This window comes from Rattus norvegicus, chromosome 8 (assembly GCF_036323735.1).
Source record: "Rattus norvegicus strain BN/NHsdMcwi chromosome 8, GRCr8, whole genome shotgun sequence".
Lineage (NCBI taxonomy): Eukaryota > Metazoa > Chordata > Mammalia > Rodentia > Muridae > Rattus > Rattus norvegicus.
In genome coordinates, this window is record NC_086026.1 from 80,326,252 (window position 1) to 80,341,221 (window position 14,970).

General features: G+C 39.4%; 1 protein-coding gene across 1 annotated transcript in view; it reads left to right on the top strand.

Moving 5' to 3' along the window:
• Adam10 (ADAM metallopeptidase domain 10) overlaps positions 1-14,970 on the top strand; it is a 131,867-nt gene that overhangs the window by 99,390 nt on the left and 17,507 nt on the right. The window contains exons 10-11 of the mRNA NM_019254.1: positions 7,462-7,645; positions 14,721-14,871. Of these exons, the coding sequence (NP_062127.1) occupies positions 7,462-7,645; positions 14,721-14,871 (335 nt within the window). The remainder of the gene's footprint in view (positions 1-7,461; positions 7,646-14,720; positions 14,872-14,970) is intronic.

Genomic DNA, 14,970 nt, shown 5'->3' on the forward strand with positions numbered 1-14,970 from the left:
ATCACTTTAAAACATGGAATGTTTATTATTTTAAGGATAATTTGTTGGTGTTGAGGGTATAGGTCAGTATAGAGTACATATGTAGCGTACATGAAGCCTAGGGTTTAATCTCTAGTACCAAAATAAATAAACTAATAAAAACATTCATGAGTTTGTAGTTTAAAATCTTAAAAGGCACTTCTAAGTTTTCCAAGTTTTAAAAATGTATCATCTCACACTTATGTTGTCTAAGTCTCCATCATAAATTGAGAGGCTGTTTTCAAAGGAGTTCTTGAAGGGTCAGAGATGAGCAGAGTGCTGACGCTGATGGTTAAGTTGCAATTTCAAGTGCAAGGAAACATACCTTCTTCACAGGCACTGTGCCCTTCTAATCCCCTCCCTCCCTCCCTCCCTCCCTCCCTCCCTCCCTCCCCCTCCCTCCCTTCCTCCCTCCCTCCCTCCCTTCTTTCCTTTCTTATTTGCCTTTGGAGAGTGTGTAAACTTGGCTGTTCTGGAACTCTCTATGTAGACCAGGCCGATTCATGGCAATCCAACTGTTTCAACTTAAATGTTGGCCTTAAAAGTGAGTACCACCATACCTGGTTGGCCTGTCTTGTTTTAATGTTCATATAAATCATCCAGGGAACCCAAAATATTGATTCCTGGTGGGGGTGCATGTTTGTTTGTGGAGCAGTCAGAAGCCACCATCAAGTTTCTTTCTCCATTGCACTCCCTCCGTTGTTTCATAGTCTTTTTTTTTAAAGGCAGGACAGCTCACTGAACCTAGAGCTCACCTTCTTAGCTAGCCTGAGCAGTTGTCCTATAAACCTCTGAGGTTTCTTCAACTGCCAGCATACTGCCTTGTTCATCTAAGATGTAGGTTCAAGGGATCTAAACTCAAATCTGCAGACTTGGGTGGCAAGCACTTTAACCTGCTGAGCCACATCTCCCCAGCCCCCTCACATCTAATCTTAGTCTTCTGACTGCCAACGATTGCATTTAGTAAATCAACATTATTGTATATCTTTTTTTTTTCTTTTCTTTTTCTTTTTTTTTTTTTTTTCGGAGCTGAGGACCGAACCCAGGGCCTTGCACTTGCTAGGCAAGCGCTCTACCACTGAGCTAAATCCCCAACCCCCATTATTGTATCTTATGTATTGCTTAATAGGTAATTTGGTTCTCATCCCTTGTCAACTTTGTTAACTTTTAATGCTTAACCACACTTTCTTTGTATATATTGTTAATTTTACCATACATGTACATGGTAGATCCTGAGTCTGAATTTATTTGAGTGATTTATGATAAGATAAACTGGAACCATAAATACCCAAACCTGTCCACTTTGACATCTCTGAAATCTTTCTTTCTCCCTGCTTCCCTATATAATGTTACTTTCCCTGCCATATAATGTTACTTTCTCCAAGTGGTTTACATTCCTTTTTATATTCACTTTTCTTATCCCAAATATTTATTAAGCACTTTCTCCAAAAAAGCCATGCCCACTCCAACAAGGCTACATTTAATAGTGCCACTCCCTATGGGTGTATAGGGGACATTTTCTTTCAAACTATACCTTGACCCTTGTAGGTTTGTAGCCATATCAGAATGCAGAAATGAATTAAGTCCAACTTCCAAAGTCCCCATAGTCTATTACAATATCAGCACTTTTTAAAACTCCAAAGTCTCTTCTGAGACTCATGCAGTCTAACTGTAAGCCCTGTAAAATCAAAATGAAAATGCAGATCCCAGACTTCCAACATACAGTGGCACAGGAAAGAGAGCATAGTAAGGAAATACAGGAGCAAAGCCAGATGGAAAACCAGCTGGGCAAATTCCAGACTGTATCTCCATGTCCGATGTCAAAACATTCTTCAGATCTCCAACTCCTTTCACCTTTGTTGATTGCAGCATACATTTTGCTCCTGGGCTGGTTCCACTTTCTGTCAGCAGCTTTCCTTGGCAGGTATCCCACACCTCTGGCATCTCAACATTTTGGGTCTCCAAAGCAATCTAGGCTTTACCTTCACAGCTCACACAACGGCTTCTCTGGGCTTCCATGCAGGAACACCCCTGACACATACCTGGCCTCAGTGGCTTTCCTTAGCTACAAAGGGAGACTCCGTAGACCTTTATTCTGTCCTTGACTCTAAAGCCAGAACCACGTGGTTGAAACTGCAAAGTTCTGCTGCTTGCAGGGGCTGGAACATGGTCCTCTTGTTCAGTTACGTCTTATTAACTTCCTGTTTTCGATAGGTTCCTTCATTATCTAAGTTTGGCTGTCCTGAAATACTCTCTATTGACCAGACTGGCCTTAATTTAATTTCTTTTCATAAACTGGAATCTTAGCTGGGTGAAATCTTGCCCTGAGGTCTCCTCCCTTTATCCCATCCAATATCATCCTTCCCTTTAATATGATTACCTCCTTGAACACAGGATTTAGCTCCATTCCATTTCCCTGTGCCCCTTTTCTCCTTGATCTGTACATTTTTTTGTTTTTCCTTGTTTAGTTTGCTTCTTTTCATTATACATCTTCATAAGACTGAACGCTAACAACCACAGGACAGAATCAGTACTAGGCTGTTTTGAGATTTCCTCTGCCAATTCAAAATTAATCCAAAACTTCACTTTAGCCTCAGGCAAACTTTTCAGACAAGGTCAAAAAGCAGCCACAATCTTAGCCAAATTACCACAATAGTCTCTAGGCCACATATTAAAATTCTCTTCTGAAACTTCTTGAGCCAGGCCCCAACAGTTTAAATCATCCTCAGCACCTGCCTTCCGTCTTCCTACTAGGCTGGTCCATTAAGTCCTACTTAAAATGTTCAACTGCTTTTCTAATACAAGGTCCCAAAGTCTACATTCCTCTAAACAGAAGCATGGTCACAGCAATATTCCAGTACTAACTTCTCTCTTAGTTAGGGTTTTATTGCTATGAAGGGACACCATGACTATGGTAACTCTTATAAAGAAAAAAAATTAATTGGGGCTAGCTTACAGTTTCAAAGGTTAAATTCATTATCATCGTGCCAGGACATATGGCAGCAGGCAGGCAAATGTGCTGGAGAAGGAGCTGAGAGTTCTATATCTTGATCCTTAGGCAGCAGGAAATGAACTCCCCCTAGTGACATACTCTAACAAAGCTAGACCTCCTAATAGTGCCACTCCCTATGGGCCTATGAGGGCCATTTTCTTTCAAACCACTACAGGTTTCATCATTTATTTAGGCCTTGCCATAATTCAATACAAAGTATATATCCTGTGTCATCTCTCACCTCTCAAATCTGATGAATCTCCCGCTTCAACCTATCTTACCTTAAAATCTTTTTTTATATATTATTTTTAATATGTAAGGGTATTTTGTCAGTATATATGTCTAGGTACAACATGAATGTCTCAATCCTTAGAATAAAAGGTGTCAGAACCCTTGTGATTGGAATTTACAGATAGATGGTTGGGAGCGCCATGTGGGTACTGGGAACTGAACATAGGTCTTCTACAAGAAGCAACAAATGTCTTTGGTTGCTACCGTTGAATACTCTTTAGCTATTTAAAAACTTAGGCTCTTCAGTACTTCTTATACTGGTAAGCTGAGACATACATACATACATACATACATACATACATACATACAACATACATACATACATGCACGCACACACCAGATCCCAGAATTTATATTAGGATGTGATACAGCCAGTTATAATCATAGGAAATACACCAAACTGTCAATAGTTGTAAACAATTATAATTTCGTTTCATATGTTCTTATATATTTTTCTTACTTTTCTATGAATATTTGCTCCCTCCTTTCTCGCTTTGTTACCTTCTTCTTTTCTGTTTCTTCCTTTTTCTTTGATAGGTTCTTATTGGATAGCCTAGGCTAACCTCAAATTTGTGATCTCTCTGCCTCAGCCTTTTTTTTTCCTTGGAGCTGGGGACCGAACCCAGGGCCTTGCACTTGCTAGGCAAGCGCTCTACCACTGAGCTAAATCCCCAGCCCCTGCCTCAGCCTCTTTAATGCTATGATTACAGACTGTTCCACCAAATGTATCTTATATTATGAATTTACAAAGTAGTTTTTGTTACTTTCTTATCTAACTAAAGTTGTAGTATACTCATGAAACTTTACTCTTAATTTGAATCCTGAGTCCTTTTTGACATCCAGTCAGGATAATCCTTTGTGTGTATGTGTGTGTCAGAGGTGTTTTGTTTTGTTTTATTTGTTTGTTTGCCAGTTTTGTTCCTATATCTGATGTAGCAAATACTAAGTAAACATCTTTGTTTACAATCCATTCTTCCTTCTGTGGACTTTGGTGAGATCTGTTACACCATTACTGAATAATTGAGATTAGGCAAGTAGGTCACAGTTTGCTATTTTTTTAATTAAAAATTATATTTATTTAGAAGCATTCAGAATGTCAACAAAACAGGCACAATTTTTGTCTTTTGTTTTTTTGCAATTACAGAGTGATATTCAGTTAACAGAACAACAAATATCTTTGTATAAGCTGTATCAGAGACAACTGAAGATGGAAAAAAAATCCCAAAAATAAAACCAAAAGAAACAAAAACAAAAGAACCAAAACCAAATTACTGTCCCCATATATAACTAATTTGTGCTGTGCACCAACAAGAACCTGCTTTAAATTTCCATGGCAATTTATAACCCCCAGACTGTACCAGGCAAGGGTAGTGTTTATTGAAGATACCACCAGGACAGGGCCAGCTAAAGACACATTCGGTAGTGTATGAACTATTAAAAAAAAAAAGACACTGTTCAGTTTAAAAACAAATCTTACACAGCCTTACATTTTCAATTTTTTTTCTTTAAAAGGAGTGAGTTGTGTCTGGGGGTGGGGGGGCTTAAATGCTTTGTAGACAAGAAAAAAACTGAGTTAGAACCAACTTAGTCATCATCATCCTTTGTCTTCCCCTTCATCCTCCTCAACGTCTTCCTCTTCCTTTGTCTTGCTCTTTTCAGCCCTGACCACCCCCTATTTCACTGCATCAGGTTTTCCTTTAGCTCTGTAGGCAGCAATATCCTTCTCATAGTTCTTCAGCTTGGCAGCCGTCTTCTCATAGTGCTGCTTGTCATCCACGGCACTGTTGTTCCAATCTCTCCTAGTTTCTTTGCATATCACCATTGGGTAAGACAGGATTCTCACCTTTGATTTTTGGATGGTACTCAGAACAGAACAAGAAGGCGGCCAAAGGAGGCCTCTTGGGGCATTGGGGTCCTTGAACTTCTCTTTGGTCTCCCCTTTGGTAGAGATGTAGGTTTTCATTTCTCTTTCATAACGAGCCTTGTCAGCCTTTGCCTAATCTTTACATTTCCCCTTTTCTCTAGCAGACATAGTCTTCCACCTCTCTGAGCACTTCTTGGAGAACTCTGAGAAGTTGACAGAAGTAACCAGGTGCTTCTTCTTGTGCTCCGCCCTGCAGGTTTGCACAAAGAATGCACATGAGGACATTTTGCCTCTCCGCTTCTTAGGATCTCCTTTGCCCCATATTTAGTTGATTTTCCTCCTTGAGTCACAGAGTCCCCCAGTGCCCATCCAGCTATCGCTTGCCCCTGCGCTGTCTCTATGGAGCTCAGTGTACTGCGATGGCTGTCAAAATTTGCTATTTTTAAGAATGGAACTCCTTGCCAAGCCTGACAATGCTTATTTCATCTGTATAGGTTTGTATAGTTTAGTACTACCATGTAGAACTGGCTACTCTAAATACTTACTGCCTTGTAAAATAGCTAGTGATTTTTTTTTATCACATTAACAGCCATTCAGTATTGGAACTTTTCCTTCTGTTTCTCAATTTGAATGATGAAGAGTGTTGCTAGTACCATACTCAATAAAAAAACTTAATTGGGTTGTAAGGAACAGAAGCATAAAGCAGGGTAGTACTGTGTACAGAGCAAGTAGTTGCCAGAGACTGAATCTGGGCTCAGGAGACGAGCAGGGCAGTATCAGGAAGAGTAAATTAGTTGTAAGACCTCTGCTGAGGAAATATAAAATCAGAGTGACTTGGTGTTATTGTTTGGTCATAAAGAGTCTGGCTGTTGGGTATTCAAATCAAGATTGAGTTAAATATAACTACCATTCTGGTATCCAACATTTTTGCCCTTTATAATAATGAATACCTTAATTACTTGAGGGCATTGTGTGTGAGGTTTCCTTCATGTGTGTGTATTGAGGATGTTTTGTGTGTGGTACGTGGACCTGAGTATGCACCTATGTATGTATGCCCAGAAGTCAGAGGAGGATAGTGAGTATCTTCCTCAATTACTCTTGAGACATTAGCTTTGAGACAGGCTCTCTGAACCAGAAGCCTGCCTTTGGGCTGGATTAGTCATCTGCTGAGCTCTTGGTATCTGCTTCTGAATTCTAGTGATGGGGTTGTTGCAAATAAGCACAGTCATGTCTGGCTTTAATTTTTTTTCTTAAAATTGTTATTATATTTTATTTGTGTGTGTGTGTGTGTGTGTGTGTGTGTGTGTGTGTGTGTGTGTTCATGTTTATTTGTATGCTACAGCCTGTGAGTGGAGGTCAGAGGACAACTATTTGCATTTGGGTCCTGGGGATCAAATTGAAGTTGTCAAGCTTGGTGACAAGCATCTTTTACCATTGAGCCATCTTTCTGGTCCTGGGCCTGGATTTTTTATGTGGGTCCTGAATTTTTGAACAGAGGTCCTCTTGCATGGATATCAAGTGTTCCTTCCCATGAAGCCATCCACGCTGGCTGTTGTTTTAATGCACTATGTGCAAGGAAAGCAGGTGCTTTGTTATCCCAGCTTTAAAAGTGGGTTTTTTTTTTTTTTTTGTTTGTTGGTTTTTTGTTTTGTTTGGTTGGGTTTTTTTTCCTTTGTAAAGATTCTGGGAGCTCTTGCTTTGGTCTTTCTCATACCTCTGATACCTGGATAAATTACCAGAATCAAAACCACTTCTGTGCATGTGCTCATACACAGAACTCTGTCTCCTGTTTATTCTGTAAAGCAGTGTTTGATCCCATGTCTTGGGTTTTCTTAAAACTTGTGTTTGACTCTAGTCAGCATTTTGCTTGGCTGTGTTTTGCACTGATTCACAAGGAAGTGTCACTGCCTTGAGTTCTTACTCTGCCTTCCCCAGCACTGGTCTTGAGTTTCATTTTCACTTCTGTCTTCCTGAACCAGTTTTAGCATGTAATTTACTATGTATTTTAATGAATGCTAATCCATATTATCACTGCCAGTCTTAAAATCTTCTTTTCAGTAATTTTTATGACAGTGTATGCTCAGTTCTAGTCCATAATTACAAAGCTCTAAGAAAGTTTATGTTTAGACTTTTGGTTTTTCTCGATGCTGTAACAGTGGTCCTGATAGAGCAAGTGGTTATCCTAACTCACTATCCTAGGCAGTTGTTAAATCCTTCTTCAAAGAAGGTATGTGACTTCTACTGGGAAACCCTATTTTTACTTCCTATTAATGTAACACCATATTCTATTTGGCAGCATGATTCTGGAACAGAGTGCACTCCAGGAGAGTCTAAGAACTTAGGACAAAAAGAAAATGGCAATTACATCATGTATGCGAGAGCAACGTCTGGGGACAAACTTAACAACAACAAATTTTCACTCTGCAGCATTAGGAACATAAGCCAAGTGCTTGAGAAGAAGAGGAACAACTGTTTTGTTGGTATGTATATTTTCCAACGTTTTAATTATTAATCTTTTCTTCTACATGCACACAAGCCACAGCAGGTATGTAGAGGCCAGAAGACAGCTTGATGGAGTCACTTCTCCCCTTTCACCATGTGGGTTCTGACAGCTTGTCCAGCTTGGTGGTAAGCACCTTTCCCCTGATGAGTCATCTTCCCAGCCCAAAATATTTAAACATTCAGACAATGTGAAAGAGTCTACTCATTTCTCACCTATGTTTTCCAGTTAACACATTGCAAAAAGTATTTATTTTATCAAATACTTAAGGAATTTATTTGTCCCTTAAAAACTTAAGTATCAGATAGCATTTTCCTTCTGAGAACTTTAGCTTATCTCATTAGCTAGAGTTCAGTATTGTATGAGGTCTTTTTCTCTTCCCTCCCCCTTCCCTCCCTTCCTTTCTTTCATAGGTGAATTGCACAATCAATTGTGTGTGTGTGTGTGTGTGTGTGTGTGTGTGGTGTGTATTACATTCATATATGCACATGCTCTGCTGCGTGTGTGACATTTGCACTTACTGTACAGTGAGCTATTCCCCATACCTCTTATCCTCCCTTTCTCATGCTGTCTCCTCTTGGTGGCCCCCTTGTTTCCTAGGCAGCTTTCATGTCACATATCTGTACATGGTTTTATGGATCCATACACAACGTAGGAACCAGAAACGAGAAGACAGCTTGATACGTGTCTTTGTGACATTTACTTAATTCATTTAAGATGGTTATCTCCAGTGTATGCTGCATGAGTGTGGTGATGCATACCTTTAATCCTAGCAGTTGGCAGGCAGAGGCAGGTGGAAGGTTGTAAGTTCAAGGCCAGCCTGGTCTATATAGCAGGCTCCCGGCCAACCAGGACCTATACAGCAAGACCCTAATCAAGCAACCAACCAACCAACCAAAACAAAACGAAATCCCCAAACCCAAAGTGTATATATGTAAAGTTTCTTCATTGGATTCTCTTGTTGGATACCCAGGTTAGTTCCACAGTGTCTCTTGTGGATAGTGCTACAGTAAACATGGATTCATTAAATGCACAAGTGTTAATTGCTACATTTAGTGAATTTGACAGATGGCAATTGCCTATTTAAACCAAACATCTGTGAAGATGCAGAATATTTCTGTCAGCCCAGAAAGTTCTTTATTCTACTTCATAGTCAGTCTCTAGAAGCAACTGCTAACTGATTTTTTTTTTTTTTTTTTTTTTTGGTTCTTTTTTTCGGAGCTGGGGACCGAACCCAGGGCCTTGCGCTTCCTAGGTAAGCGCTCTACCACTGAGCTAAATCCCCAACCCCGCTAACTGATTTTTTAACCAAAGGTTGGCTTGTCTGTTTTAAGATTTCAGACAAATGGAATTCACAGCTTTTTCCTTTTATGGAATTTTACTTTTAACTCCACAAAGTTCATCACAGTGTTTTGTTCCTGTTCCTGAATATCAGTGTGTTACAGGACTGAATACAGCTTACTCATTGCTTCTATCAGTGGGCATGTTCCTTTCTGTCTGACTTACTTTACTTAGCATGAGATTTTTAAGGTTCACCTGTGTGATAGCATGCATCACAACTCCATTCCTTTTAAAAGGTAAACAATATTCCACTGTGTAAGCATATCAAATATTGGTCTTTCATTCAGCTGTATATCTCTCTTGTGACATTTTTCAGATTCTGCTTTGTCTTAAAGTTGTTTTGTGTATCCTTTTCTATAAGACTATAGAATACTTGAACACAAATAATTGAGTCACTGGTCACTTTTGTATATAAAGAACATTCAGAGAAAGATTGATGAACTGAGGACTTCTAGATACATTTACATACAGTTTTTATTGGGATAATTGTAGATTCACATACAGTTAACAGCAGCAGTAGGTGCTCAGTACCTTCCTCTAGTGTCTCCATTGGTAACACCATGCAGACTGATGGATCACCAGGTTGATGCTGTCATCTGGGCACACTCCACACTCCTTACTCCTGTTTTCTCAGGGTGTTTGTTTCTTTTAATAATATGATTACATGTGTAGTTTTATATCCCACCACCACAGACAAGATCCAGAAGAGTCCAACAGGACAAGGATACTCGGTGTTTTCTACTCCTAACTACACCTAGCTGTCTCTTGCTATTCCCCATCCACCCCACTAATTTCTTCTCCTTTTGTAAAATACTGTTCCTTTGAAAATGTACAGATGGGATTGTACAATATATAACCTTTAGGGATTACCTCTGTTCACTTAGCAGAAATCCCTGAAGAGTCATTCATATTTTATCAGTAGTTTGTCCACTCTGTCGCTAAGAAGCATAAAGCAGGGTAATGGTTTGTTTAGTCATTCATCTACTAAAAACAGCCAAGCTGGCTATTTGTACGGTTTTGCTTTTATCAATTAAATGTCTGTAAAATTCACGTGTAGGGTGTATGTATGTGTGTACAATATATAACCTTTAGGTTGGACTCTTCTGGATCTTGTCTCACGCACACATGTATGTGTATGAACATAAACTTTTTATTTTTTGGATAAACATCCAGAGTCTAGCTAACAGACTATACAATGATCATTTGTTTTCTTTCTTACAAAACTCCCAAACTGTTTTCCAAGGAGGCCGTAGTATGTTACATTCTCACAGTCTAGTTATGACCAGTCTCCTGCTTCTTCATCATCATCATCGTCATCATCATCAGTCAAAGTCTGGTGTAGCCACTGCTTTTGTGAGACTTTAGCCTTCTCTGGTAACATTGGTGAGCTCTTTCACAGCTTATTTGCTGTCTGTCTTCTTTGATGAAATGACCACTCACCTTTCGCAGCTGTTTTAATGGTTTTTGTTTGGTTGGTTCATTAAATTTTGAGATTTCTTTTTTTCCACATAATAAAACTGGGGTTTGTTTTGTTTGTTTGTTTGGTTGGTTGTCCTTCCTTTTTGAGCTTCATGTGGTTTGTGAGTTATATCTTGGTATTCCGAGCTTTTTGCCTAATATCCACTTATCAGTGAGTACATATCATGTGTGTTCTTTTGTAACTAGGTTACCTCACTCAGGATGATATTTTCCAGTTCCATCCATTTGCCTCAGACTTTCATGAAGTCATTCTTTATGATAGCTGAGTAGTACTCCACTGTGTAAATATACCACATTTTCTGTATCCATTCCTCTGCTGAGGGACATCTGGGTTCTTTCCAGCTTCTGGCTATTATAAATAAGGCTGCTATGAACATAGTGGAACATGTGTCCTTGTTATATGTTAGAACATCATTTGGGTGTATGCCCAGGAGTGGTATAGCTGGGTCCTCAGGTAGCATTATGTTGAATTTTCTGAGGAACTTCCAGACTAATTTCCAGAGTGGTTGTACAAGCTTACAATCCACCAGCAATGGAGGAGTGTTCCTCTTTCTCCACGTCCTTGATTTCTTCATAAAATCACTGATTATTTGTCAGATACCTTGGGGAGTTTTTGGTTGTTCTGGGTATAGCATAGAGTCTTCCTATATTTGTGTTCTGAGTGCTGGACTTTGGGGGTGCACCATTGTGCTAGACTCAAATAATGGTTTGCAGATGATTCTTCAGGTCTATGGTATTTTTCTTTATCCTTGTCACAGGCAGAGTCTTTGGTGTTCTTTTAAACTTTCCCCTCATAGGTTAGATTGACATTACATTGATACTGTTAATCTGTTATTGTCTGTCATCAGTGGTTGCTTTTCTGTCACTTCTGTCAGTTCTTAATGAAGAAGTGTTCTGTGGATGGTGGCGTTTTCACAGTAAACTTAGAAGCTGATTATAAAAGTGAATGCACTGATCAATTGGTCACTATTAGGATGAAGGTTGTGCCAGACACTTCACATGCATTTTCTGATCTTTCTGTAGAATTATGTCACATGCATCATAAAGTTTTTACTAGCCATTTAAAGCCATTGTTTTACTTAGAATGGTTGTTCTAGTAAAACAATCCAAAGACATTCTATAAGATGAGTTAGTGGGCTAGAATTTCAATAACTGTGTAAGATCTTCTTTACTGAATTAAGAATGAACTTTGTAAGTGTAAAGCCTACATTCCTGAAGTGGTTTTCAGTCACCTGTGCCATAAATGAGGTTTCTGTGCTAGGTGTGTGTTCCCTTCACCAGTTATTAAGTTTGCATTTTAAAGCCTGCTGGTGTATTAGAAAGAAAAGCCTAAAATTTAAGACCCCAGAACCACTGGACTTCATCTGTTTGATCATATTGTGGAATATGGCCTCTAGCAAGTCAAAGGCTCCTTGTAAGTTAGTTTTGCTTACTAGAAATGAAGGCATTTGCTTCTTGTCATTCACAGTAAATGACAGTGTTTTGAGATGATTTTGAGATCTTACAAAGATCTCAAATTCAGAATTCCTGGTCTGAATTTTTCCCTCATCATTTGTTTTAGTGGTGCTGGGATTGAACTAAATCTACTATTCTAATTTTAAGCTTCCATGAGAACTTTAGAAAGTTATATATAAAGTTTAGAAGAAATATATTGAAATAATTCACCAATATTTAGGTCAGACTTTCTAGTTCTAAGATCTATCCTTGTTAGGCTGCTTGGGACTTCAGGGGATATATTAACAATTCACTCCTATTTCTTTTCTTAAGGTGCTTGGTCTAGCAAGAAATAGAATAATATTCATTTAAAAGTTATTGTTGACACTATTAGGATCATTTTTAAAAAGTGAGTTATTCTATAGGATAAAATTATCCAATATCCTTAACAAATAAATTATGTAAAAAATAACCTATTCTATAGTAAAATAACTTAAAAGATAAAATCACCTAAAGCAGCTATGGTGGAAGGGATGGGGTTAGTCTCCTTGTTGGGAACTTGATTCGGTGACCAATTGTTGAAAGATAGTTCAGGGAATTTGAACATGGATTGGTTCTTAGATGCTTAATTATTAAGCATCATGCTGATTTTATTAACTGTGATATTGATATATAGTTAGGCTTATAAAAGGTTTATCACTTAGACATGCAATCTGAACTTTTTACAGAACAACATATTAGGTGTGGTGATTTCAAAATGCTATGGAGTAAAAAGTGGTTGTGAGTAAGTAAGAGAAGAAAAGCTTTCATGGAAGGTGACTTAGGTTTCTAATGCTGTGAGCAGACACCATGACCAAGACAACTTGTATAAAGAACAGCATTTCATTGGGGCCGGCTTACAGGTTCAGTATCATCAAGGTAGGAGAGTGGCAGCATCCACTCAGGCATGGTGCAGGAGGAGCTGAGAGTTTTACATCTTCATCTGAAGGCTGCTAGGAGAGGACTGACTTCTAGTCAGCTAGGATAAGGGTCCCTTTTTTTTTTTAATGTCATGTTTCTCTTTATTCTTATACATTTAAAAAAATTTTTTATCTTTATTAACTTGAGTATTTACATTTCGATTGTTATTCCCCTTCCCGGTTTCTGGGCCAACATCCCCCTAATTCCTCCCCCTCCTTTTCTCTATGGGTCTTCCCCTGCCCACCCTCCCCCATTACCGCCCTCCCCCCAATAATCACGTTCACTGGGGGTTCAGTCTTGGCAGGACCCAGGGCTTCCCCTTCCACTGGTGCTCTTACTAGGATATTCATTGCTACCTATGAGGTCAGAGTCCACGGTCAGTCCATGTATAGTCTTTAGGTAGTGGCTTAGTCCCTGGAAGCTCTGGTTGCCTGGCATTGTTGTTCATATGAGGTCTCGAGCCCCTTCAAGCTCTTCTAGTTCTTTCTCTGATTCCTTCAACGGGGGTCCTATTCTCAATTCAGTGGTTTGCTGCTGGCATACGCCTATGTATTTGCTGTACTCTGGCTGTGTCTCTCAAGAGAGATCTACATCCGGCTCCTGTCTACCTGCACTTCTTTGCTTCATCCATCTTGTCTAATTGGGTGGCTGTATATGTATGGGCCACATGTGGGGCAGGCTCTGACTGGGTGTTCCTTCTGCCTCTGTTTTAATCTTTGCCTACCTATTCCCTGCCAAGGGTATTCTTGTTCCCCTTTTAAAGAAGGAGTGAAGCATTCGCATTTTGGTCATCCTTCTTGAGTTTCATTTGTTCTAGGCATCTAGGGTAATTCAAGCATTTGGGCTAATAGCCACTTTTCAATGAGTGAATACCATGTGTGTTTTTCTGTGATTGGGTTACCTCACTCAGGATGATATTTTCCAGTCCTATCCATTTGCCTATGAATTTCATAAAGTCATTGTTTTTGATAGCTGAGTAATATTCCATTGTGTAGATGTACCACATTTTCTGTATCCATTCCTCTGTTGAAGGGCATCTGGGTGCTTTTCAGCTTCTGGCTATTATAAATAAGGCTGCTATGAACATAGTGGAGCATGTGTAGGACAAGGGTCTTAAACCCCATGCCCATAGTGACACACTTCCTCCAACAAAGCCCCACCCAGTCCAAAAAGGCCACACCTCCAAATAGTGCTACTCATATTTAAACCACCACAGGAGGTTGATGTACTTATTTTCTTCTACTTTTATGTATGTTTGAAATTTTCTGTAACAAGGTTTCTTCTTTTCTCCTGGTGGAGAAACACTAACTTCATTTCCATACGTATGATACACATGTATAGTCAACAACGCTCAACTAAGATATGGCCTAAATAGCAAGTTACTAGTTCTATAAAGAACATGGAAGGATCATGAGGTCAGTCTTCTCACTGTGTAGAAGCAGAGTGGCTGAGACTGCAGTTGCTGCTTGCAGCACCGCCCATACTAAACAGCAGGTCTCCTGATCTTCAGATTTTGATTTTTGCCTTACGTACTTACTCATTATAATAATTTTCTTTTTCTTTTTGGTAAAACTCTAAAAAGTTTTTCAGTTTTATTTATTTTTACGTGTGTGCTGTTTTGCCTGTATGCATGTTTGAATTGTGTGTAAGCTTAATTCCCAGTGGATGCTGAAAAATGGTGTGAGATCCCCTGGATCTTGAATTATAGATTAGGTCCCCAGGAAGGGTAAAACGTACTCTTAAATAAACTGTCAAGGCATCTCTCCAGCCCTGAGCTTGTACATTTTGAAGAAAATTTATGTATGCATAGAGTGCTTACCTTGTCCTGTGACTTCCCTCAGAATCTGGCCAGCCTATCTGTGGAAATGGGATGGTGGAGCAAGGGGAAGAGTGTGACTGTGGCTACAGTGACCAATGCAAAGATGAGTGCTGCTTCGATGCAAACCAGCCAGAGGGGAAGAAATGCAAGCTGAAGCCTGGGAAGCAGTGCAGGTATCTGTCTGCCTTGCCAACCCCAGTGATGTTAACATCCCTGCAAGGTTACCCACAGCACTTAGGACAGATTTAATGCTGATATCAAGAGAGCCATAT